The sequence below is a fragment of the Anolis sagrei genome, chromosome 5 (assembly GCF_037176765.1).
Source record: "Anolis sagrei isolate rAnoSag1 chromosome 5, rAnoSag1.mat, whole genome shotgun sequence".
NCBI classification, from domain to species: Eukaryota; Metazoa; Chordata; class Lepidosauria; order Squamata; family Dactyloidae; genus Anolis; species Anolis sagrei.
Genome location: NC_090025.1, coordinates 35,137,018 through 35,163,552, shown reverse-complemented (window position 1 = coordinate 35,163,552; position 26,535 = coordinate 35,137,018). Strand labels below are relative to the sequence as shown.

Here is a 26,535-nt window from a genome sequence, read left to right as displayed (position 1 = left end):
TGAATTGCTCCAAATCAATGTTCTTCTGTGATGCTTCTGCTAGATATTATTTTAAAAGATTGTGGCCTTGTAAGGTTTCTCCTAAGTTTTGGTTTTAATAGTTGGCACAGGATTTCTAGAGCAAAATATCAGTAAATCTGTATATTCCTCTTCATTTCAAATGCACTTAAAATTCCATGGATTTTATAAATATTTTTATAGATCCATTAGAAATAATGTATACATATTAAACTGTTTTCTAGGAGTTAGCTTTCAAAAGCTTTCTGAGACTTCCAGTTGGAAGAGAAACCTTTTCTTGCCTTTATATAGATGTCTTAGCTCATTCCTTAGAAGTAGATGATAACTTGTGTAAGGATTTTGGTCAGAACTTTAAAGAAGAAAACCAAAGCACTGAATCTTGTTTAGGGATAGGGATCAGGACCTAGGATATTTCCTTTCAGATGAGACCAAAATGGAATCAGGTTCATCATCCCACTACAAAATGGAGACATCAGCCACTGCTGAACTATTTGTTAAAATTGGGAAACTTTTCTTGTTTTTTTTCCCTAATGAACTGTCAAAAATATCATTTGATTTGTATTATTTTAAACATTTGTGTTTTAAAATGTGTATACTCTTAATAACTATAATTGTACTGATGTTCAGGACTTGAATGAAGACTTATTTTTCTACAATATATTCAAGCACAGAGAGGCCTAGATTAAGGTTAGGATTGTGTTTTATGACTTGTGATGTAAATTGAGACTGATATAAATGGTGGGAATAATTTCTGAAGGGAATCATTTGAGACAGAGGGATGTGTTTGGATAGAGCTTAAATAATCATAAAATAAGCTATTTCATTTGACTCATCACCAATTTAAAAGATATTTGAAACATAAAACATCAAAGCTCACTCATTCCAGGCTAGAGAAATGTGCAGATAATCTCCAGAGGGACCAGAAGAGGCAGCAACTGCTGACTCCAAGGGGACTTGGCTAGAGAGAGTTGGCTTATCATTAGATTACTGTATTTCTTCAGAGGAATACATCAACAAAAAAACAATATGTTTTCTCCAGACGGTTTTCCTAAAGCACATCAGGAGAGAGGCATTATGCTCTTTTGGCTGTATCTTCTGTTGAAGGTACAAAGAGTACAATAAAAGGGGAAGTGTATTGCTCACTTTGCCTTCTTACTAGATCAGTAGTTCCCAACCTTTTTTTGACCAGGGATCACTCTCCAACATTAGGATCTAAAGGATTACAAACCAGTTTTTGGTCAATTTTAGATTCGGTTTGGTTATTTGGGGTGCTGATTCAGAAAATTGCATTGGATAGACCACATCAGCCTAGCTGCTGATATGGAACATATGCCATTCAGTAGTCGCCATCTGTTCACCCACAGAAAACCATATTTAATAATCTAGAGCTGCGGACCCTATTTTAGGTCTTGTGACCCACCCGTGCAGCCCACAGGTTGGGAACCATTGTACTAGATGAAGAAAGCAGGTGCCAGTTGATTGCCATTAACTAAGCAAGCAGAATAAAATATTTCCAGCAAAATCTAAATTCCAAGATTTATGTCTTCCTTCTTTTCAAGCACTATTGTAAGTTGACAGAGGAAATCCTTTCCTTTAAGATGGCGGTTGCTTTATCCTCCTCTATACTATATTCGAAAATACAAGAAACTCATCCTGATCATCTTTTCTTTCCTCTCAAGATGCACCATCAAAACATCAGACTCACTCTTTCACCTCTCAATGTTTCTCTTTTTGCTCTCTTACTTTGCTCAGTTATATAGGTGTGTGAGAGAGTTATTCATTGTGGGTGAAATTTTCTTTGATTGATTGCTTTGTGGAGAAGTGTTGTAAAATGGAGCACTGTACACTGGGACAACATAAATTGAGACTCACCTTTACAACATAAATTGAGACTCAGGAGAAAGGCAAAATAAAAATATAGCAGATAAATAAATAAAATGTAATATTTATATAAAATTAGTATATTTTTTGAGCATTAGTTATAACTAATATTATATGGTATCATTAATGAGTGAAACCATTTTTTGTCATTCTTAGAGCAAACCAATTGAAATTTCTGGGATAGATCAGTCACAGTAGTCCTACTAATTTCAATGGGTCTGAAAAAAATGAGTGTTAATTCTAAAACAGAAGTACTTAAGAAGTAAATGTACATGTGCCTGTTCTGACTTACATACAAATTCAACTTAAGAACAAACCTACAGAACCTATCTTGTTTGTAACTTGGAGATCACCTGTAATTCATTTTCTTATTTTCATGTTTTTTTTTTTCCTGATGTATGTATGGTTTCATGCAGGTTCTAATAGTGCCCCCAGTGCACCTCCTTGTGTGCCTTCTGGACCACCACAGTCTTTGCACGGTCCTCCACCTCCTCGACCACAACAAATGGCCTTACCACCTGGTCCTCAGATTTCTCCACCACCAGCAAACAACTTGAACAGTCATCCCTCTCCACCTTCAATGGCCAGACAAGAAGGGATGCCCGGCTCCACCCCAATGAACACCAACTTGCCACAACAACTCCCAGGCGAACCCTTGGGTCCTGGGTTTCCTCCCCAGTATGGTAAGTGGGGATGTTTTACAAAGAGTTGGCAAGTGGAAACTCTGACTCTTCCAGGTGAACGTACTATTATTTATAGCAGGCATCTGTTTTCTTTTCCGATAGGTCTCTTGCAGCATATGCTACCTGTAACCACAGCAATCTTGGAGAAGGAAATATCTTAAATACCATATGAATTCATTGCTGACATGAGAATGTTCTATCATAGTATATAATTCTTTGGAAAAGCAGAAATTATTTGAAAAAATATGCTGTAATTTCATATTGGACCAAATAGATCCCAAATTAAGCCAGTGATACAGTTAATTGGAAGTTTTGTGTTGCCAAATTGCAAATAGATAAACAAATAAATACATTAGTGATGAGAAACAGTATCACATATCAGAGGTAGTGTCAGTCTGCAACCAAAAATTCCTCGCTTACATTAGTTCTTCATTTAAATTAAATTCTTTGATTGGCCATACTATTACACTTCCTATTATGTATTAGATGTGCTCAGAGAAACTTGGTTGGAGGATATTTGAGAAATGGACATTTAGATAGTAGTAGTCCAAGTGCGAAACTGAATCATTATTTTGCTATAGATTAACTGTAAAGACTGTTATTATTCTCTAGGTTTCAATACAATATGATACTTTGTTGGGCTTTAATTTTACTGTTGATTCAATTCTTGAATTTTCTTGTAGCATAGAAATTAATTGCTTCTGCATTTCTAGATTTTTCCATCTAGTGTTAATTTATTTATAGTCATGGCAGATGAAATATGCAATTTCAAAATGTAGTAAGTAATTAAATGTAAACCAGAGTAAAATCTGTTTTCTCTACTATTTTAGAGAGAGAGAGAGTGCTCAGTTTAAAATGTGGTGTGGCACTGTCATCCTCAGTGAAAAGGTTATCTAGGTTTGTTTTCTAATACATCCTTTCCAGAGGAATCAGTTACAATTATTAAAAGTTAATGTGTCTAACAAAGGATTTTTTTAAAAAAATGTATCTTTTCACATTTACATTCATTTTTATACTTTTGTAGGAAACTATGGCCCTCCAATGCCAGGTGCACAGCTGTCTTATCCAGGTGGCCTTCCCACAGGCCCATCACAAATGGCTGGACCTCAGCAGAGGAAACTGGATCCTGATTCCATTCCAAGCCCAGTGAGTAGAAGTATTCCTTAGAATAAGGGCCACAATAAGGTTGCTCCAGGTACGTTGAACTATAGCGGTCTCTCCACATTTGCAGGGGTTAGAGGCAGGAGGTCCCTGTGAAAGTGGGAAAACTGCAAACATAAAATTCTCAAACGTTTTGTTTCACCGGAGACACCACTTCTCTAGGCATTTCCATGCCCACCACTACAATTCTTGGTCAACTTTGGCCAGAAGTTGATGGTAAGACCATCCTGGAGGACCTAAAAATATCCAGAGAAGTGCTCCCTCTGGGCATTTTCAGTTCCTCTAGCACAGTGGTCCTTAACTTGTAGGCCGTGGACCATCAGTGGGGCGCAAGAACGAAAATCCGATCCACAAGCCTCCTTCATCTTTACTTACTTTTAAAAAAATTATTTCTGTTCCTTTCACACTGCCTGCCAGTCCTTCCCTGTCATTGACCATGGCATATGTTCTGTATCAGAAACTAAAGCTGATGTGGTCTATCCAATACAATTTTCTGAATCAGCACGGTAAACAAGTAAACCAAATCTAAAGTTGACAAAAACTGATTTGTAACCCTTTCGGTACTAATGTTGGGGAGTGGTCCCTAATCAAAGTGGTCCCTGGTCAAAGTGGTCCCTGGTCAATATGGTCCCTGGTCAAGTGGTCCCTGGTCAAAGTGGTCCCTGGTCAACGGGTTTGTGATCAAGTAATACCTGCACAAAGTGGTGATTTCTGGTCAAGTGGTCCCTGGTCAAAGTGGTCCCTGGTCAATGTGGTCCCTGGTTAATATGGTCCCTGGTCAAGTGGTCCCTGGTCAAAGTGGACCCTGGTCAAAGTGGTCCCTGGTCAAGTGGTCCTTGGTCAAAAAAAGGTTGGGATCACTGCTCTAATATAATTGTCTGCTTTCACTAGAAATTGACCATAGAACCACACTGGAAGAGCTAGAAATGCTTAGAAAGAACATATTTTTGGTGATGCATAGGGGAGCACCAGAGTAATGTATGATTAATCAACTCCAAGAATGCTTAGTCTGCAAAAAATGGACAATTGCACAGTCACTATTATGGCTGACCATAGGCCAAGCTGAAAAGGGCTTAAATGAAGACATATGAAGAAATCAGTTTTGGGAATGTCAATAAATTAATACAATGAAATGAAAACCAGAGAGGTTTAAACACTATTGCAATCTGATGTCATAGTTATCATGACTATTTAATTCATCTAACCTTGAAATATAGGATGATAGCTGTCTGCTAAAACTTTTAAACTAACCAGGCTTCCTTATTACATATGAACTAAGGCAGACAATGGTTTGTTGAAACAACCCAGAATTGAACCAAATCTTGACTTGGTTCAATAGGTGATAGTTTAACCAGATTTCTTACCATATTAAACCTTGCTGTCTTCTTGCAGTTGTGCTGTAGTAGTAAGGAGGAAGAAGGAGCATATTAATTTAAGTTTTGCTGCTACTAATGCATATAGCAGTGAATATAGGTTCTTTCTATACTGCTTCACAAAGAAAACATTATGAATGGCTGCTCCTCATAAAACCACATTTGCTGTTTCATAGAAGATATGTTTATTCTTTATGTGTCATGGCAGGTTGACGTGCCACATCTTCTTCCAAAACTAAATCAGATTTAGGGATTCTATTGGCTAACTGGAATGCTAGTTAATCATATTAGTAACAAAGGATTCAAATGTTTATTCCTAACCAAAATAGTTTATAATCTAAACCAGGCTGATGCCTTTGGTCTCTCTCTTTTTTAAATTTTGCAAAATTGTGGAGACAGCTATGTTGAAATTATGAAAAAGTGTAACTGGGAACAAGTCATCATTTCACATATTTTACAGTTTCTCAAAATAACCACAACCAGCTCCAGACCCAGAAATGGGGGAAATAGGGGGAAAAGTTCTGTTAAGATATTTGTAGTTTCTCCATTGAAAGATGCCTTTTCCAGAATCCAGCTAGATTTGCTTCCTTTAAGTTTTAAACAAGAAACCGTTCTGCAAATACAGAACTGCAAACTCTAGTAGGGGATGTAATGGAAATTAATTCTGTCATCATCTCTAACAAAATTTAGTTTGTAATATTTTTCATAGATTTTAGTCTTTCTTTAAGTACCCAATGCTCTGTACACTTCTTAAATGCAGCACTGCCAGTGCTCTTCAATAGGAGAAGAACTGGCACTGTTCCACCTGAACATTAGGAAGAACTTCCTAACTGTGAGAGCTGTTCAGCAGTGGAACTCTCTGCCCCTAAGTGTAGTGGAGGCCCCGTCTTTGGAGGCTTTGACACAAAGGCTGCATGGCCATCTGTAAGGGATGATTTGAAAGCAGATTTCTTGCTTCTTGTCAGGGGGTTGGACTGGATAGCCCAAGAAGTCTCTTCCAATTTATAATTGTATTTTATTTTACCTTTAAGATTCAGGTAATTGAAAATGACAGAGCTTCCAGAGGAGGTCAGATCTATGCCACAAACATCAGAGGGCAGGTTCCTCCTCTGGTTACTACAGACTGTGTGATCCAGGATCAAGGTAATGAAGTCCCACCTACCCCCGTCCCACTCAGATTTTGATTTTCTAATCTTTCTTGACTGAAATATACCAGTGTAAATTGACCTAGAACATCTTTTGGCTAGCCTCCTCTGCTTGACAAACTGACAATATACAGAAATGTGGTCTTGGTGGATTATGGAATTTAATCTCTGTGAAGACTCTCCTAAAGCAGTGATGGGCCAATCCTGGTGGCTGGTGGACTGGTGTCCTCCACCACAATGCTATCCTTACAAGGCAAATTACTTTTTGTAAAAAAAAAATCATCAAAATACCCCTCAATGTACCTTTGGAGTTTGGTGACAATTTCATCACATTTGGATGACTCCATTAGTCCTGTTATTCAAAAGGAAATGATTGGATTATCATGTCTAGGTCCCTTTTTGTTAGAAAAAGAACTCTCTTAAAATAACTGAGGATAGTAGCAATTTTTTCCCATGCTCACTAGGAGAACTGGGAGCATTTCTGTCTCCCACCACCACAACTACCATTTTGGGGGTGATGCTCAGGGCCAGATGTGGCCTGTGGGTAACACTTTCTCCATTCATGTTTTTGTGATTGTAACAAATCCTAAATTCTTTTTTAGCTTCTTTTGACAATGATATGGGGGTTATTTTGTTCTGGGTTGAATTTTAGTGGTATTTTATGTATGGATTGCTGGTATTTTAAAATAATTCAGGATTCTTATATTTCTATTAGTATATTGATATATTGTTTTCATTATTAATTAATTTTAAGCAATACTAAGCTCCTTTTTTGCACAGAACATAATTGAAGTCTGAATGACTTGTGCAAAAAGGGTACAAATAGAAGTTCAAGGAAAACTATACCATTGGTAGTAATGAGCCCTCTTCTAAAGACAAGAGGGAAAATTCTGGTGGTTTTGTGGCTATTAATCTCATGGATCTGAACCCCTTGGGGTGAACTAAAAAGAAGGCACATTTGCGCTTCATTGTAGAGGAGGAATCATTGCTGTGACTCTGAGCAGGCTGTAAGACAACGCCAACTGATTGCTTGGCTTCACTAGGAAGCCAATTCAAAGTGAGGGTAGTATTTCCTACTCTCAATGTGGAGATGTGTCTGTGTGGAATTTGGTGTTTAAGTGTCCTGCCAAAAGCTGAGCAGCACAGAGTGCTACAAATCATGGTAGTGAAAAATGTGTGCTGGGGACAGTTGATTTGGGAAATGTTCCCAGGAATTCCCCACCCCACCTCTTCACGACCTCTGAGGATGCCTGCCATAGATGTGGGCGAAACATCTGGAGAGAATGCTTCTGTAACATGGCCATGCAGCCTGGAAAACTCACAGCAACCCAACTCTCTCCACTGTTTGGGCAAAAAGATGTATGAAAACATTTGTCACAGCTCTGGTTGTCAATTAAACAGTCTTCTTCTTATTTTTCTTCTGATATTGTCACCATTTTTTATTTTATAGGTAATGCCAGCCCTCGTTACCTTCGATGTACCACCTATTGCTTTCCTTCATCTTCAGACTTGGCAAAACAGGCTCAGATTCCATTGGCTGCTATAATCAAGCCCTTTGCCAATGTTCTTCCAAATGAGGTAAGGGGGACAAATGGATCGTCTCAGAGGGAATATTCTTGTTCTCAAGTTAAGCCTTCTAGTGTTAGGAATTCAGTTGTTATTATCCTGACTGGCCTGTTATTTGGGAAGTAACTGCAGAGCAAACATAATAATAGTATACTTTATTTATGCTCTATCTCCACAAGAGGACTCAGAGTGGATTACAGGGTACATATATGGCCAACATTCAATGTCATTATACTATTTATAACAAAGAGGGACAATACATAAACAAAGGCAAGTCTTCCCTCTTTTTTTCATCACCGACATCTGGAGGCTGTGCTTGACTTGGCCATGGGGAAGTGCTGTTGTTTCATTCTTCCACACCGAGGAGCCTGTGACCATGGATGCCTTCCTGATCGAATTGCTGGCATGTGTTCAGTGGCACTTTTACGTCCCCACCAAAGCGGTACCTATTTATCTACTCGCATTGCTGTTTTCAAACTGCTAGGTAAGCAGAAACTAGGGCTGATGGCAGGAGCTTACCCCAATCTGTGGCTTGAACAGCCAACGTTTTGGTCAGCAAGAACTTCTATAGCTGGCAGTTTAACCCGCTGTGCTAGCTGGGGCCCTTTGTGCTAGTCGCGGCCGCATATATCAAAATGTTATATGAACAGATCTATGAAATCTGCCTTCTTGTCCACATACCTACAGTTCATTGAATTGTTTTATTTCACATTATCTGTGTATTATTTGAGTAACTAGATTTGGTTTTTCTATAAATAAATATGTAATTATATATTTTATAAATAAATAAATATAAATAACAATCTATGAAATTTGGGAAGGTGCACTCCTTATGTTATAATGGAAATAGGGCTGAAGCTGTTAGAAAAGGTATGGGAAGGAAAACTATCAATGGAAATAAGGGTGTTCTGGGGTGGGGGGGTGGGGGTGGGGTTATTAAATATGTATCGGATCGTGAAAAAGAAAAAGAGTACAATCTTGTTGCTCAGGAATTTTGAATATGACATTTGGTTAATGGTCGACTCATAAATATATGGCAAAGGAAAGAATACTTGTTCAGGCTTTGGTGGCGGGAGTATGTGTTTGTAAAATGTTTGTTGTTTCATGTTCTGTTTACACTGTAAGCTGTTAATGTATATAAATAAAATATTTTTAAAAATAATGGAACTGTAAAGGAGAGTTACCATTGGACATTACATAGTGTCATTCACTATTCAAAGAGTTATTTCATGATAATAAGCAATATAGTTAATTCTGGTGTGCTCGATCATGGTAAACATCTTGTGGATTAAAGGCTGGATGTGTAAGTATATGTGAAGTTTTAACTTTTTAAAAAAATCTTTATAGAAAGATTGCCATTTGTAACTTTCTCTCTTTTTATGTATGCTGAAACCCTCCTTGTTCTTATTCTGACTGCACAATAGCTTTTCATTTTCCCTTCTGTGATAGGGATGATCTATGGAGAGTATTCATCCTTCTTTGCAGAGAGCTGTGTGTGTCTTTTGGAGAATACGAGATCATTGTTTGACAGGATTTATTTTTAGCAGACCACTGCTTTAGCAACAGACTATAAAAACAAAAGCTAACAGCTATCATGCTAGGCCAGGCACTCGGCAAGTTGGTTTTGGAGATGGATGAATATTTGCCAAGCTTAGATAAACCAGATGATCTTTGTTTAACATTTAATACTGTTTGCTACTAATATTATCTTGGCTAGAGGTAATGTTTTACCATTTGTAAAGCCTAGGGCAGTTCTAAAGAATGTGTATGTGTCTGCAATGTCTAAAGGGAATTTTGCCCACGTCAAGAAGTGTACCCTACCAAATTAAAACATGTTGTTTTCATATTATAATTCTTAAAATGTATTTTGGTACTGGTTATTGGAAGATTAAGGATGGTTATTAAGGTGGCTGAAATGAAGAAACATGTGTTTCTTCCAAAATCTTGCACACACTGCGTAGATTAAATACAATACACTCTCATTTAACTGGCACCTCTGGAAATTGGTTGATGCTGGATAAATGTAGTTGGCAGTTATTTGAGAGTTACTTTTACAAATATATCTAATACTATACCGCACTGGAAAAGCAAATAAAAACAAGGACTAATCTAACTTCATGTAACATAGTTTTATTGTATTATAAAAACAGCTTTATTAATGCAGTATACAGTTTTAGTTAAATGGCAGTCAATAAACTTTTCAATTTAGTAAACGTCATCAATATAATATGTTAGTTTATGGTAAGCCCATGGTTTTCAAAGGGTTTTCTTAAGTAAGGAATACTCAGAGATATATCTCCCATCCAAGTGCTAACTAGGGCTGGATCTATACTGCCCTAAATACCAGGATCTGATCCTAGATTGTCAATTTATTGCAGATTATCTGGCAATTTAGACTCATATAATCCAGTTGAAATCAGATAATCTGGGATCAGATCCTGCAATATAGGGCAGTGTAGATCCCCTGGTGGCGCAGTGGGTTAAACTGCTGAGCTGCTCAGCTTGTTGACCGAAAAGTTGCGGGTTCAAATCCGGGGAGTGGCATGAGCTTCCGCTGTCAGCCCCAGCTTCTGTCAACCTGGCAGCTTGAAAACACGCAAATATGAGTAGATGAATAGGTTTCGCTCTGGCGGGAGGGTAACAGCACTCCATGTAGTCATGCCGGCCACAGGACCTTGGAGATATCTACTGACAAAACCGGCTCTTCGGCTTAGAAATGGAGATGAGCGCCAGCCTCTAGAGTTGGACACGACTGGACTTAATGTCAGGGAAAAGCTTTATCTTTACTCTACTAGAGGTGACAAGAAACACCTTTACCTAGATCCAACCTAGGACTTTGGGTTTTTGTTTTGTTTTTTGTTTGTTTGTTTTTTGCCTAGGCTGGATTTACACTCATCTATATCCCAGGATCTGATCCCAGATTATCTGGCAGTGTAGACTCATAGAATCCAAATCAGATAATCTGGGATCAGATCCTGGTATATATGGTAGTGTAGATCCAGCCTTAGGGCCCTTCCAGACAGACCCTATCTCCCAGGATGTGATCCCAGATTTTCTGCTTTAAACTGGATTATATGAATCTACACTGCCAGATAATCTGGAACAAACAGAATACCTGGGATTAGATCCTGGGATATAGGGCCTGTCTGGAAGGGTCTTTAGTTTCCTAGATCAGACAGTGTTTTGTGACTTTAAAGGTATTTTCGCCCTGAAGTGAGATATGACCAACTTCTGAAAAAGTACTCCCTTCTGTTTTAAAGATATTACTAGCCTTCCCGCAAGACACACGTTTTCTTTTCAGGGTTGATAGGAAGCACCCAAGCATACAAATCTTACTTGCCAGGCTTTAGTGGATGCCTCTGATCAAGGATACAGAATTTGTTTTTTGTTTAACAAGATCTATTTCATCAGTATTTTTTGTGAGTCTAAGGCAAACAGTGATGCTTCATGCGATAGAAAAGAAAAAAAGGCTTCTTTGTAAATGGTTATGGGCCCCCTTTGTAAAGGTTTGTACAAAATCACAAATAGAGATTAGGTGTTGGGTCTATATGCACTCTACTAAATGTCAGCAGTGCAGATGTCACTTCAACCTTGAATTAAAGGCAAAGGCAAAGGCATAGTAGGAAAGAGGGAACCACTGTCATAAATTATTTTCTTGACCTTCTGGTAACAGCAATTTACCCATCAGTTCTGCATGCAAGCTTGTTAAATCCCTCTCTTTTGCATTCCTACTCAATGACTGCTCCTGCTTAGTGACATTTTGAAGACCTGTTGTCTTACAGAGTTTCTTGATTATCATCTTGCATTCCAATTTCATGTCCATGTTTCTATCCTGATCATTGACCTTTCCTTGATAAACAGCACACCTCAAGATCCAAATAACAATCAGCACTTCAGAGCTGAATAGAAGCTGGATGTCCTTTGTCCTGATACTTGATACACCCCCAGCTTGCCCCATAGTCATTAAAATGCACTATTCTACGTAGGCTGCCAGTGACCAAGCAGTCTTACTGTACAGATGGTGGTGTGAGAAAATTTATCTACATCACACAACTGAATTACCAATCTAGAAATTGTTCTTTTGAGGATAGGATGCACATGTTATCTACTAGCTTGGGTACTTGGTGTTGCCCGGGTTATTGGAAAAAATCAGTTTTTTAATTGTAAAAAATGCTTAAGGTTGTGGATTAACTACAAGTGACATCATGCCAGGATAACCCCAAAAAACTCCATCAGTACTTAAAGTTTGTTATGTTGGGCAAGCTTGCTATAGATGCATCATCAGTGGGGTTCAGTGTGCTCTCTGGATAAACTACAACTCCCACTATGGTGAGTCAGTCCCCTCAAATCCCTCCAGTAGGTTGAGTTAGTCATGTGGGTTCTGTGTGCCAAGTTTGGTTCAGGTCCATCATTTGTAGAGGTCACAGTTTCTCTGGTTGTGAACAAACCCCTGCCATGCATGAAGGCACAATCAAAGCATTCCCGATAGACAGCCTCTGCAGAAAAGCCTCCAGAGAGGGAGACTCCACCATACTCCCAGGCAGTCTAGGCCACTCTCCAGGAAGTTCTTCCTAATCTTTTCAGTCAAATCTCTTTCCCTGCCATTTGAAACCATTGCTCCCATGTGCCCTGTTCTCCAGAGCAGCAGAAAGTCAGTTTCCGCCTCCCTCCTCCTCAGTGGGTAACCCTTTGGAATCTTGGAACATGGTCCTCATGTTCCCTCTCTACCTTCTCTTTCCCCAGCTAAACATCCCCCAGGAGGAAAGGAGAAAGAAAAAAAGAGAAGGGAGAAAGAAAGGGAGGGAGGGAAGACAAAAAGGAAGGAATGAAGGGGATGGGAAAGGGAAGGAAGGAAGGAAGGAAGGAAGGAAGGAAGGAAGGAAGGAAGGAAGGAAGGAAGGAAGGAGAAGACAGAGGAAGGAGGAAGGAAAGAGGGAAGGAGGGAAGAAGTAAAGAGGGAAGTAAGGAAGGATGAAAGGGTGGAAGGAGGAAGGGAGGGAGAGAGAAAGAGGGAAGTAAGGAGGAAGGAAAGAGAGAAGGAGGGATAGAATGGTGAAAGAGAGGGGGGCCTCAGAAAAGGGCCTAAGGGGCCCCTAAGCCTGAGTTTGCCCATACCTGTGTTGAGATGGGAAAATAATGCAGCTGAAAGTTCAGCCTATTATCCTGGCCCATTTCCAAGAATTTCCAAAGTTTTTAAGGTTGCAGAGGTTTTATTTTCAAAAAGAGTTACTTATGTAAAATAATATAGCTAAGTCACTTCTGAAGATGTTAGATAGTCAGGATACATTTAAAGGCTGTAATCCAGTTTCTTCACTATTCTACCATTGATTTATGGACATGATAATAGCATTTAAAATGCTGTTGCTGACAATGGAATGTGCTTGTAAACCTTTAGCTTCATTCTTTACCAAAGTTGTCTAGGATTCCTTGGCTTCGTTCTATGCCTTTAACATAATTTTTTTCTTTGCCCTTTTGATTTCATGGTATGACAGTGGGCATTGTACCCTTTGGCATCTATGAATGTGTTGACCTTCCAGGCTTGTATCTCATACCTCAAGAAAAAGATGAGTAAAAAATAGTATTAGATAGTTTGTCGAAAGAGAGTGATAATCTTTGTCTTAATGTTTGTAGCAGGATTGCATAAAGACATTTCCCTGGTAGAGCAATAAATGATGTCCACTTGCAAAATCAAAACAGTCTCCTCGTACCCAGGATTAGTCATGTTATTTTGTCACCCTTCATGGAAAATCTAATAGGCACTTCTTTCCTTCCTTGATAGTAAATATGCAATAATATTTAATGATTTACTATCCCTTTATGATACGCCAAATCACCTGTCTCAAGCAGATGATTGATTCAGTCTAGTGACAGATTTATTTATTTATTTATTTATTTATCACGTCAGAAGCGAATTGAGAATATAGTTATAATGTATAGAAAAACCACAAAGTTAAAAACTAAGTATTATACTACATTTACTTTGACCAGGAGCTGGCCACTTGGAGTGCCTCTGGTGTCACTGTCCTCCATTGTGCATATGGCAAGGCTCAGACTGCATTGTATTAAGTGGTCTGTGGTTTGTTCTTCTCCACACTTGCATGTCCTGGACTCCACTTTGTAGCCCCATTTCTTAAGGTTGGCTCTGCATCTTGTGGTGCCAGAGCGCAGTTTGTTCAGTGCATTCCAAGTTACCCAGTCTTTCTTGTGCCCAGGGGGGAAGTTTCTCATCAGCTGTCAGCCGCTGATTGAAGTTCCAGGTTTTAACCTGCCACTTTTGGACTCTCACTTGCTGAGATGTTCCTGTGAGTATCTCTGTAGATCTTAGAAAGCTATTTCTTAATTTAAGGCATTGGTATGCTGGTTGATATCCGAACAGAGGATGGGCCAGAGATGTCACTGCCTTGGTCCTTTCATTACAGGCTGCTTTCCAATGGTTGTCAGGTGGTGCAATAACCACTATACAGTTTAATTTCATCAGTTGTGTGGGGCGTAGACATCCTGTGATAATGCGGCATGTCTCATTAAGAGACACATCGACTGTTTTAACTTGGTGAGATATATTCCACACTGGGCATTTGTACTCAGTAACAGAGTAGCAAAGTGTAAGGGAAGATGTCTTCACTGTGTCTGGTTATTATCCCCAGCTTGTGCCAGTCAGCTTTCGTATGATATTATTTCTAGCTTTTTGCTTGATATTCAAGCAGTGCTTCTTGTCAGTCAGAGCATGGTCTAGAGCAGGGGTCCTCAAACTTTTTAAACAGAGAGCCAGGTCACAGTCCCTCAAACTGTTGGAGGACTGGATTATAATTTGGAAAAAAAAATGAATGAATTCCTATGTACACTGCACATATCTTATTTGTAGTGCAAAAAACACTTAAAACAATACAATAATTAAAATGAAGAACACGTTTAACAAATATAAACTTATTAGTATATCAGTGGGAAGTGTGGGGCTGCTTTTGGCTGATGAGATAGGATTGTTGTTGTTGTTGTTGTTGTTGTTGTGTGCCTTCAAGTCATTTCAGACTTAGGTTGACCCTGAGCAAGGGCCGGGTAAATGACCTTGGAGGGCCGTATCCGGCCTCCGGGCCATAGTTTGAGGACCCCTGGTCTAGAGTGACTCCCAGTGATAGATAGGCCCTAGAATATATTTAACAATAGAATATTTAATAATAGACCTCATAACCTCTGAGGATGTCTGCCATAGATACAGGTGAAACATCAGGAGAGAATGCTTCTAGAACATGGCCATACAGCCCGAAAAACGTACAACAACCCATTCAGACAATGGTTGAATGGTTGAAATTTTTTTTACAACAACCCACTAATAATAGAATGTTTGACTTAAGGTGATTTCTGTTTGAGTCAGAGTCTGTTTTATAAATACACACACATGCATGATGAAGCCAGACTAGCCCATGGTAGGTGTTGAAGTGTTCTTTTCAGAAGCGAGTTCAGATCCAAATTGGAGACCACAGGTGTTTGATGTTCACTAAAAGAGACTGTATCAGAAATAGTTATTGGTAATAAAATAATGCACATTTCTAAAATCATCTGTTTTTGCCATGTAAAAAAATCAAATGATGATAAGGTGTCTAATATATAATTAAAATTTTATTATCTGTAGAGTAATTTGATGAAATGGCCAAAAGCTTAGGCTATAATTTAAATGTGCCATATAATATGTGGAGTCTGCATGGGGTAGGACTCTGGAGCCCCTTCTACACTGCCATATAATCCAGATTATCAAATCAGATAATCTGTTTTCTTTGCTTTGAACTGGATTGTATGAGTCTACACTGTCATATAATCCAGTTCAAAGCAAATAATCTGGATTTTATATGGCAGTGTAGAAGGGGTCTGGGAGAGCAGGATTAAAATCCCCACTCTGATCAGGTTAACGTGGACAAGTCACCCAGTGCCAGAGAAAGGCAATGGTAAACTTCCTTTAAACCAACCTTGCTCAAAACCCATGATTGGTTTCCCTTGGGCTCACTTTAAGTCAGAAATGACTTGAAAGTGCACAGCAACAATGATATGTTGAACTTTCATGTTGAGACTGACTCCTGGCAATCCTATCTTGGTAAAATTTGCCATTGTCTTCCTCTTAGGCTAAGAAAGTATTACTTACTCAAGGTCATTCGGTGAATTTCTGCAGTTCAGTGTGGATCTGAACCATGGTCCCTCAAAGAGTCCATCACTTAAAGCATTATGCCATGTATGATGTGCTATGGAATCGATCACATGAGAATCATCCCCACTTTTTATGAAAGCCATATTATGAAAGTTGTTGTTTTTCTAGTCAAGATGCCTCCACAAGAAGAAAGTGGTCGACTAACTGGAGGGCCCTGAGGTTTGCATAGAAGTATTAAAAAATCAAGAAAAATATCTCCTGTCTATCTCCTCCCTGCAAACAATGAAAATGTCTATGTAAGCCGCATCGAGTCCTTCGGGAGATGCTAGCGGGGTACAAATAAAGTTATAATAATAATAATAATGCTCAGTGGGCATAGGATGCAGACTTGTCTATGACAGGATGGGATAACTGAGCAGTAAGAATCCTAAACACTAACCATTATTGCAGATTCTTATTAGAACTATGTTTCTGATTTTTGCTACGGAAAACCCCCAGAATTGTTACTGCTGGTTTTGAATCCTGTACATTGTAACTGCTCTGTAGCCAGTGTTACTAAATAATGTACAGCACATAACCAGCATTTCCCGATTGGATTAGATAAATTACATTTAATCTGTTCTCCAGAGGACAGTATAATTTTTAATGTTTGCCTAAATGGAATTGCATATTTTGCCACAATTTCTCTTAGTGCACAGTGACACCTACAGAGGGTATGAGGCATAAAATTGATTGTTAAAAAACTATCTTTATATGTACTTACAGATACAGTAAGAATTAGGAAAATTAAGTTTATATTCCTATTCAGGATGAAACAGTGCAGGGTTTGTGTTTTGTTCTATTTTGTGAATTTTAATAAGCAGGGTATATGGAAATCCGGTGCTAGGTAACGCACATAAAGTAAACATTATTTTACTATATGCTTCTAATCTGTTTATAAACTCATAAATTCAAATGAATAACAAATATTTTATTATTGTTCTTTTGTGCTTTTGAGTAATTTCCAATTTATGGCAACCCTAAGATGACTTTATCATCAAGTTTTCTTGGCAAGATTCATTCAGAGGAAGTTTGTCCTTGTCTTCTTTTGGTGCAGAGAGAGTGTGACTTGCCCAAGATCACCCAGGGCACTTCCAGACAGGGCTTAAACCCATGATGAAGCAGGTTTAAGAAACCCGCTTCAGCATGGGTTTAAGTCTCGACGCCTGTCCAAAAAAACTGGGCTTTCCTGGTGGGGTGTCTCCATGCCATCCCGGCATGGGGCCACCCCAAAAAACTGCAAAACAGCCCTAAAAAGTTGTAAAAACTTACTGGGCCACCATTACACTGATGCATATAAATGATGTGCCAGGAGATGGGATGAGTGATTCCCCCCCCCCCCCCCACACACACACACTTCTTGGTGTGCCATTTCTATGTGCCAGCAAGATTACTAAAGCAGCCTAATGGTAGCCTGGTAAATTTTCTTTAATTTTAAGGCTGGTTTGGGGTGGGAGTTGGGGGAGTGAGTGGATGTCCTTTAAACCGAGAGTGCTGTGGGGACCCCACAGGACCAAAACTCAGTTAAACCTAGGCTTTTCAGGAACACCCTGGTCTAATGGGGTATCAAATTAATTCAGAACAAAACAGGTTTTTTCTGCTTTGTCTCAAATTAATTTGCTTTTACCTGACACCTCGCGTCAAAATCCAACAGTACTCGCATTTTGGGGCCGGTCTGGAAGTGCCCCCAGTTGATTTCCATGTCAGAATGGGGCCGTAGTCCAATATCTAAATTACTACACCACGCTGGTTCATAAATACAGGTTGAGCATCCATATCTAAAATGCTTGAGTCCAGAAATATTCTATATTTTGGATTTCTTTGGATTTCACAATCCTTTCATATACATGATAAGATGTCCTGGACATGGGAAACAAGTCTAAACATGAAATTCATTTATGTTTCATATATACGTCATACCCACAGCCTGAACATATTTTATGCACAATATTTTAATGGGGTTTTTTTTAGCATTAAACAAAGTTTTTGTACATAGAACTACCAGAAAGAAAATGTGGCACTATCAAGGCTTGTCCATGGGGTTGATTTTGGATTTTGGAGTATTCTGAATTTCAGAATTCTGAATAAGGAATAGTCAACTAGTATTTCACTATTGTTGTTTATTGTTGCCAAATCAATATCAACATACTAATAGTATTACTAGAGAGACTGAAGGAAAAAATGACTGGCATATAATCCAGAGGAAATGGACATAAAGGAAACAGTGTTTGGACAAAACCATTATCCCAAATAGCTATGCCTCCTGACTGAGTAAAATAGGTTTCTGGAGTTTGGAAAAAAAAAAATTTTTTTTGTCCATGTTGGCAGGGGATCTCCTGGACTAGCAGTCTTGAAGTAACCTTTCCAAACTCTGGATTTATGGTGAATAGAAGAATACTAGAATAAACTCTTTTATGAAAACATAGGTTTCTTTTGAAAGCTGTTATTCTTGGGATAACTAGATTATTCCTAGTGGGTGGCATTTTCATTTTACCAGAGAATCACTTACATATATTTGTGTATTTAACCTGATTTAAATAGGTTAAATTGTGGCAGCTCTGTTTATCTTATAACATTTTTTCCAAAATATCTTTTCTAATTATACTGAATTAGGCTCTAGTTAACATTTCGGAGAAAGATGTAATCATTTTGTTTGGCTGTCTTTGTTCTATAACCAGTGCTGCTGACAATGTTTTTAAAAAGCCAAAGAGAATGGTATAACTTTTGTGAATTTGTTCTTTTTTATAGCATAGGAAGGAGAGGAATGATATACTTCCAATTCCAATCTGATAACACAAGAGTTTTTGTTTTTACTAAATCTGCCTATGTGGTAATATACTATATATCAACAAGGAAATAATATATCTTTGGCATCCTGTACTTATCTAGTAACTTTTATGACTTTAAAAAAAACTTGTTGGTTTCCAGATACTATTTTAGGAAGATATTTTTCTTTCAATTTAGTTTTTCACTGTAACATGTTAATTGAGGATTTTTTTACTGCAAATGAGACTGCTAGGGAGATAGGAAAGAAAACAGTATGTGTGAATAAATTAATGGCAGCTGAAATCCTGTCCAAAATGTATAATGTTGTTGTTTTTTAAATGTAACACGTATTCTTGATAACATTGTGTAATTTCAATGGAGCTTACTTTTAAATAAATACTATCATGCTATGCAATTATGTCTGATTATCAGCCTAAATATTTATTTACAGTAAATATGATCCAGCACTTTTAAACCCCACACATTTAAGTGAGAAAAAAAATCTTCTTTAGCCTCCCAAAAATAACTTAACATGAATGATCAGCAATCTGGGTTGTACCTACTAATTATCCCCATAGAAACATAGAGTTGGAAGAGACCTCCTGAGCCATCCAGTCCAAACCCCTGCCAAGAAGCAGGAAAATCGCACTCAAAGCACCTGACAGATGGCCATCCAGCCTCTGTTTAAAAGCTCCCAAAGAAGGAGCCTCCACCACACACCGGGGCAGAGAGTTCCACTGCTGAACAGCTCTCACAGACAGGAAGTTCTTCCTAATGTTCAGGTGGAATCTCCTTTTTTGTAGTTTGAAGCCATTGTTCCACGTCCTAGTCTCCAGGGCAGCAGACAACAAGCTTGCTCCCTCCTCTCTATGACTTCCTCTCACATACGTACACATGGCCATCATGTCTCCTCTCAGCCTTCTCTTCTTCATGCTAAACATGCGCAGCTCTTTAAGCCACTCCTCATAGGGCTTCTTCTCCAGACCCTTGATCATTTTAGTTGCCCTCCTCTGGACACATTCCAGCTTGTCAACATCTCCCTTCAATTGTGGTGCCCAGAATTGGACACAGTATTCCAAGTGTGGTCTGACCAAGGCAGAATAGAGGGATAGCATTCTTTCTCCTTGCATTTCATTTTTTTTTTTTTTGCCTAAGTGGAGTATTTTGCATTTGTCACTGCTGAACTTCGTTTTGTTAGTTTTGGCCCATCTCTCTAATCTGTTAAGATCGTTTTGAATTCTGCTCCTGTATACCAAGTGCTTCAGTAACTTTTTTACAAGTATATATTTGTCCAAATGGGTTGTTGATGTAATCATTGTTTTAATATGCATGTTATCTTTTAAAAATATCTCTGTAGACACCAATTTACATGGTCAACCATGGTGAAACTGGGCCCCTCCGATGCAACCGATGCAAAGCTTATATGTGTCCCTTCATGCAGTTTATTGAGGGGGGAAGAAAATATCAGTGTGGATTTTGTAGCTGTGTAAATGATGGTAAGTAGTGTCTGCATGGGATGGTGTTTTTATTCATTTTGAAACTTAAGAGAAATATTTTCCCCAAATGAATGAATGCAAAACATGTTGGTTGACTTTAATGCACAGATCACAACTGATTTAATTAATGGTGAAAGTTGGTTGGAAGCCAAGATGTCCAGAAGTTATAATACTTAGTGCAACCCCTAGATTAGATCCACATAAACCTGTGCTAATTCCTTTAAGAGACTTTGCTGTCGTCTATACATCCACCATTCCATTTTCTTAGTTTCACTGTGTGCAAAATTACAAATTAATGTCCAACCTAGTGCTGTTTGTAATTATCATAAGGAAGTCTTTCTTTGTTCTTTGAAGCTTTCTTTCAGGTGAGTGAGAGTAGAGATGTATAAGGCTTGGCATCTTGCCAAAGCTACATGAATTGAGCTTTTTACTAAATATGTAACTTCTTAAGAACTGAAAGTGCTGACTGGCTCATTGCATCATTTTTGCGATAATCTTGGTGTTCTTTTATGGAGACATCTGATTTTGGTGTAGACGGCTAGCATTCCTTGTGTCAACTGGTATCAGATAGACTCACTCAGCCATTTGGTCTAGGATCCCCAAGGAGGTATTTCTTGAATGGCCTTAACTCAGAAGAGGACTAAATAGCACAGCTGATGTTTTCTGTGGGCATAAAAGTGCAACAATTTCTCAGCTTAGTGAGAAATGCCCTTTCCAGATGCAGATAAGGAAGATGGCATGTAGAAGAAATATAAAGCAAAAAAAAAGTGGTGAGCTGGGCTTTTCCTAAGAAATGCATATACTCTGCAGGAAAGGTAAATATGTTCTAAGACTGAATTTCTTGCTGAGAGCAGTCCTTCAAAAAGACAGTGGATGAATTTAGTTGGGTGGTGAACCTGCCTTTAATAAGGCAGTATCCAAGGTGTTGAGCATGTCTTTAAAATAGCTTTGCTGCCTTGGTGTAGCTCCTTTAAAGTTTGGACTAAATGCTGGAGTGGATTGACATAGAACTCGCCAAATACTACTGGCTGTAAGGATTTCTGTATTACCTGCAGTTTAATTCAAGCAGATAAATATTATAAGAAAATTGTGCCATAATATAGCTATATAGCATTTTACCTGCAACTGTTCACAAAGGATGCTAAAATGTATTTCAACTGGAAAATACTTGTTTTGACCACCTGGAAAAGAGAAAATATTTCGGTCATCGCCTCCTTTCTCCAACAGGGGATTTTAATGGTTAAATTGGCCATTAATTTTATTTCGACAGGACTTGCTTTCAAAGAGAGATGCCATGCCATATTTGTCCAAGTGCAATTGCATGTGACTCATGAGTTCCTGAGCTCCTGGCTGGCTCCCAAGACTTTGCCAGAATGAGCCTTTCGAGACATTTGTATCTAGTTGGATTTCCTCAGCTGGATCAAAGTGGCACAGAGCTTTCCCTAATACAGTAATCTTTTCAACTCTGAAACATGAACCTTAGAAGACTTATGCCAACTCTTGTTTGCCTCAAAGCTTAATCTGTAGAATGAAATATAGAGAGCAGGCGGCTGCACGGGCTGTTATTCAGCCTGACATTCTCACAAATGCCCACTATTTGCATAACAGTCTACTGTCAAGCTATTATTTACAGTGATACTGCAAATTAAATAGAATGGCTTGCACTTCCATCTGTGTTCTTTTATGCACTGTAATTAAAGCTTCAAGAACCATCATAAGCAGAAGAATTAAGGGAAAATTGCCCAATTTTGCTGAATAGGTAATGGGCAACAGTGAGTCACTGGTAAATTTAGAAGGACAAAGAGGCCTAAAATTTGGTGAGGTTACATCTAGGAATGTTGATGTACAAACTAGTGTGAAGGAAAAAGGACCACGGGATGTTGGAAAAGGTACAAAGTCAGATATAAGGCATATGGCCAGCCTTGTACCTGCTCATGGATTGAAGAAGATGGGTAAAGACCTTCTAGCCCAGTGGTTCTCAACCTGTGGGTCCCCAGGTGCTTTGGCCTACAACTCCCAGAAATCCCAGTCAGTTGACCAACAGTTAGGATTTCTGGGAGTTGAAGGCCAAAACATCTGGGGAGCCACAGATTGAGAACCACTGTTCTAGCCTTTGCTGTTGAATAGTTGCAGTGATGTAATGCGCTTTGGAGACCATTTGATTGAAAGTTGTTATGGAAATATATGAGCATATACACAATTGGCTGGGAACTCAAACTGTTCCAAAAACCATTTCACTGAATGTATCATTTTCTCATTCAAAAGTGCAGTGTCGTCATCATGCATTTGGTAGGCAGGAAACTAGGAAAGAAAGAAAGCATAGCACTGTTTTGTCATTCTTTTCTCCCCAACTCCTTTTTTGTAATCTCACTGAAATCTTAATTAGCAAACTTCTAATACATATTTACTATGAAACTGTCTTTGGTTGAGCTGAGCTAGCATTATTTATGCTGTCTGCCAATGGTTCATCAAGGCTTTTCCAAGGAAGTGAACCACTGACCGCCTGTATGCCAATCATCTTGTATATCTCTGAGCTACGAATCTTCAATTGGTGGGGGAAACATCTCAATGTGTGTTGTATCTTTTGATATACTGAGGATTTGGAAAATGCAAACTCAAATTCATTACTTTGGTTAGTGTAGAATGCTAACACTGACTTGACAAGATCGTAACATTATATTAGGAAACTTGAATGGGAAAGACATACATGTTTACTCTTTAAAAATGACTAACAACAGCATGGCATGTTGTGATCTTGAACAAATATGTGCCAGTTACACTTGATCTTCATTTAATGGAACTATAGAATCCATCACAGTTTCTCATTCTATGCTCAATAACATTGTAATTATAAAATGCTGTGGATGCATTTAAATCACATTAATTCAGTGGGTTCTACTTTAATTGGATTTAAGGCAAAAATGGCCAAAGAATTTGGACAGGACAAGGTTTGAGAATGTAGACATATATGGTAAGGGTTGAGTGGTATTAGCTGGGATGCCAAATGTATATTACAAGCAGTTTGTTTCTCACTGCTAGGAGACATAAAGGAAAATTAATGTCAAGAGCCAGGGAGCATAGCCTTTTAATAAGAAAAAAAAGATTAAATGATGTGGAGGATGATGAGGATTACTATTTTGGTTTACATAAAAAATAACACTCTTGCATTGCTCTTCTCATATAAAACCAATTAGAATACCTATGAAGCATTAGCTTGTATTTGTTCATCTGTGTTTAACAAAAGGGGAGAAACCAGCTTTCCTGTTTTTGTTTCTTTAGTCCCTCCATTCTATTTTCAACATCTGGACCATGTTGGCAGAAGAATAGACCACTACGAAAGGCCAGAGTTATCGCTAGGATCATATGAATATGTTGCTACTTTAGATTATTGCAGGGTAAGTCTCTTCCACAAAGAAAAAGAGTTTGTAATCTATATCATAAATGAAAGACAGTTCATTATGTTTATGAAACCACAAGAAAAGGGAAGGTATGAGTTACAAAGTCTGGGAAAAGAGAAAATTCTGCAGAAATAATTAGTTATTTATTAGAGAATGATTGCTCATTATTTTGTGATGCTTAGTATCAGGTAAGTGTGCTAAGCACTGCAGCCTTGGTTGTTTAAAACTGCAACTAGTGCCAAGTATAACTGCAGTGATTCATACACTATCGTTAAATCTGAATTGTGAGGAATCACAATTCAACAACTGATTCAATGGGTCTACCATAGTTGAATTTTGTGAAGCCAACAGTTTGTTCATTGCAAAGGCCATCAAAGAGGTGACCTGATGGCCAGTAAAGAAATCGGGTACACCACATAATTGGAAACAGAACATGAAGAAACTAAAGGCTAAACAGAGCAAGAGCAAATACTGGCAAAGATCGTCAGCCATCAATATCAAAAATTAAAGTAAAGCTGAAGAACACCAAATCAAACATTCTGCCAAAATACTGCCTTAATCCATATATAATTTGAAAATTCAAATATATAAAGAGTAGTGCAAATATATATGAAGAAAAATATAACAATCACTGTGGAGAAACAAAAGATGATAACAAAAAGATAGAAAAAGAGACCTCTTCCACAAGATCTAGAAATCAAAGTGAAATTTAAATCAGTAGTGGGGATGCTCACCAACCAATAAAGGAACCTGTGGAATGATCAATAAGAAATAAAAAGCTGATGGAAACAATACACTGAAGAAATATATAAAAGAGATGAAAGAATGAATAAGTATTTAACAATATACAAACAATTTTAGAAAGTGAAGTGGAAGCTGCACTCAATGCACTTGGGAGAAAGAAATCACCATTAACTGATGTCATACCAATAGAGACATTTCAAGGCACAGAGAAAGAATCCAGTCAACGTTTGGCATCTCTTTGCAGGGATGGAAAGCACAAGAGTGGCAACATTCAACATTTCATTCCCCAAGAAAAAGAAAACTAGGGATCTCAGTAACCACTTTCCCAGGCAAGTCAAGTGATGCTGAAAATTCTACAACAAATACTTTTTTCATATCCTTAAGGAAAGAAATGCTAAATGTCCAAGTTGGGTTCAGGAACGAAAGAGGCACAAAATATCATATTGCAAACATAATGAATAATGGGGTATACAAAGACTTCCACAAAAATATCAGCAATGCTTTATCGATTATAGCAAAATCTTTTATTGTGTATATCATAAAGAACTGTGCATCCCACAACACTTGACTGCCCTGATGCATACAATGTACACAGGATAAAAGGCCACTGCTAAGGCAAAATATAGTTTCCATTTGGCAAAGAGGTCAGGCAAGGCTGCGTTTATCACAGTATGGTATTTGTTTAATGTGTATGTTGAATAGTTCATATGCAAAGATACATTAGAGCCAGGAAGGAGATGTGAAAACTGGAGGAAGAACATCAGCAATTTGAGATATGCAGATGACACCATACTATTTAGCAGAAAATAGCAAAGACCTGGAAGGAACAAACACTGAAAAAAGTCAAGGAATAAAGTGCAAAGGCAATTACACAGTTGAATATATAGATAAAAAATAATGACCATAGATGATTTAAATTTGAAGAAGACAACGAAAACATTAAGACAGTCAAAGGTTTTCTTTACATAGGCTAAGTCATTAATCAAAGTGGAGAGTGCAGAGCAGAAGTCAGAAGACTGGGACTTGAAAGGGCAACAATGAAGATTTTCAAGCCTTCGCATTTCCCATTTCTATGTATGAGTGTGAAAGATGGACAGTGAAGAAAGTTAGTAGGAACAAGGTGGAACCTGGAAGCAAACTCCCTTTGAAATTCAAATATACTCTTCTTTACTTCTTCTTTTTTCCTCTTTTTTCTTATTCTTTTTCATTCTTTCCTTCCTACCTCCCAATTTTTCTACTTTTCCTTGAATACAATGTTCCCCCACTTTCAATGTAAACTTTTTCAATTTTATTCTGTATTTTTTTTTACCTAACTGCAATAAAAATCACTTTGAAAAAAAAAAGGAAGCTAGTAGGAAGAGAATCAACCCATTTGGAATGTGGTGCTGGAGAAGAGTAATATTGTGGACTCTAAAATAATACATTACCAAATAATTCTATGAAATTTCATATATATAATTTGGGCTTGCTGGTTTCTGGAGACAATTCTGAATATATCATTTAAAAGACATCACAATAATGATTGGCAATGTGGAAGGCAGAAAGGAAAGAGGAAGATTGTATTGCAGATGGATAGACACAATCAAGGAAGCCACTGTCCTGGATTTGCAAGACTTGAACAGGCCTGTTGATGACAGGCCTGACTTGGAGATCTGCCATTCATCAGGTCACTATAAGTCGAAGTCAACTTCATGACAGTAAACAAAAACAAGTAACCAACAGGATCCAGATCAATAGATCTCTTCATTGGACACACTGGATAGTCCAGGCTTGCAGCTTAAAGGTATTTGTTTATTTTATGTTTTCACAGATCTCTTGTCCAGATATTTTTTCATTTCGTATCAAAAATATTAGATATGCAGATATGCAGATGACACCACTCTGATGGCCGAAAGTGAGGAGGAGCTGAGGAACCTTCTAATCAAGGTGAAAGAAGAAAGCGCAAAAGCTGGGTTGCAGCTAAACATCAAAAAAACCAAGATTATGGCAACAAGAATGATTGACAACTGGAAAATAGAGGGAGAAAATGTGGAGGCCGTGACAGACTTTGTGTTTCTAGGTGCAAAGATTACTGCAGATGCAGACTGTAGCCAGGAAATCAGAAGACGCTTACTTCTTGGGAGGAGAGCAA

General features: G+C 38.2%; 1 protein-coding gene across 1 annotated transcript in view; it reads left to right on the top strand.

Annotated features, from left to right (window-relative positions):
• Window positions 1–26,535, top strand: part of SEC24D (SEC24 homolog D, COPII coat complex component) — a 68,724-nt gene that overhangs the window by 15,933 nt on the left and 26,256 nt on the right. Inside the window, exons 5-10 of the mRNA XM_060779019.2 lie at window positions 2,316–2,582; window positions 3,607–3,728; window positions 6,148–6,259; window positions 7,712–7,839; window positions 20,124–20,262; window positions 23,542–23,657. Coding sequence (XP_060635002.2) covers window positions 2,316–2,582; window positions 3,607–3,728; window positions 6,148–6,259; window positions 7,712–7,839; window positions 20,124–20,262; window positions 23,542–23,657 — 884 coding nt within the window. The remainder of the gene's footprint in view (window positions 1–2,315; window positions 2,583–3,606; window positions 3,729–6,147; window positions 6,260–7,711; window positions 7,840–20,123; window positions 20,263–23,541; window positions 23,658–26,535) is intronic.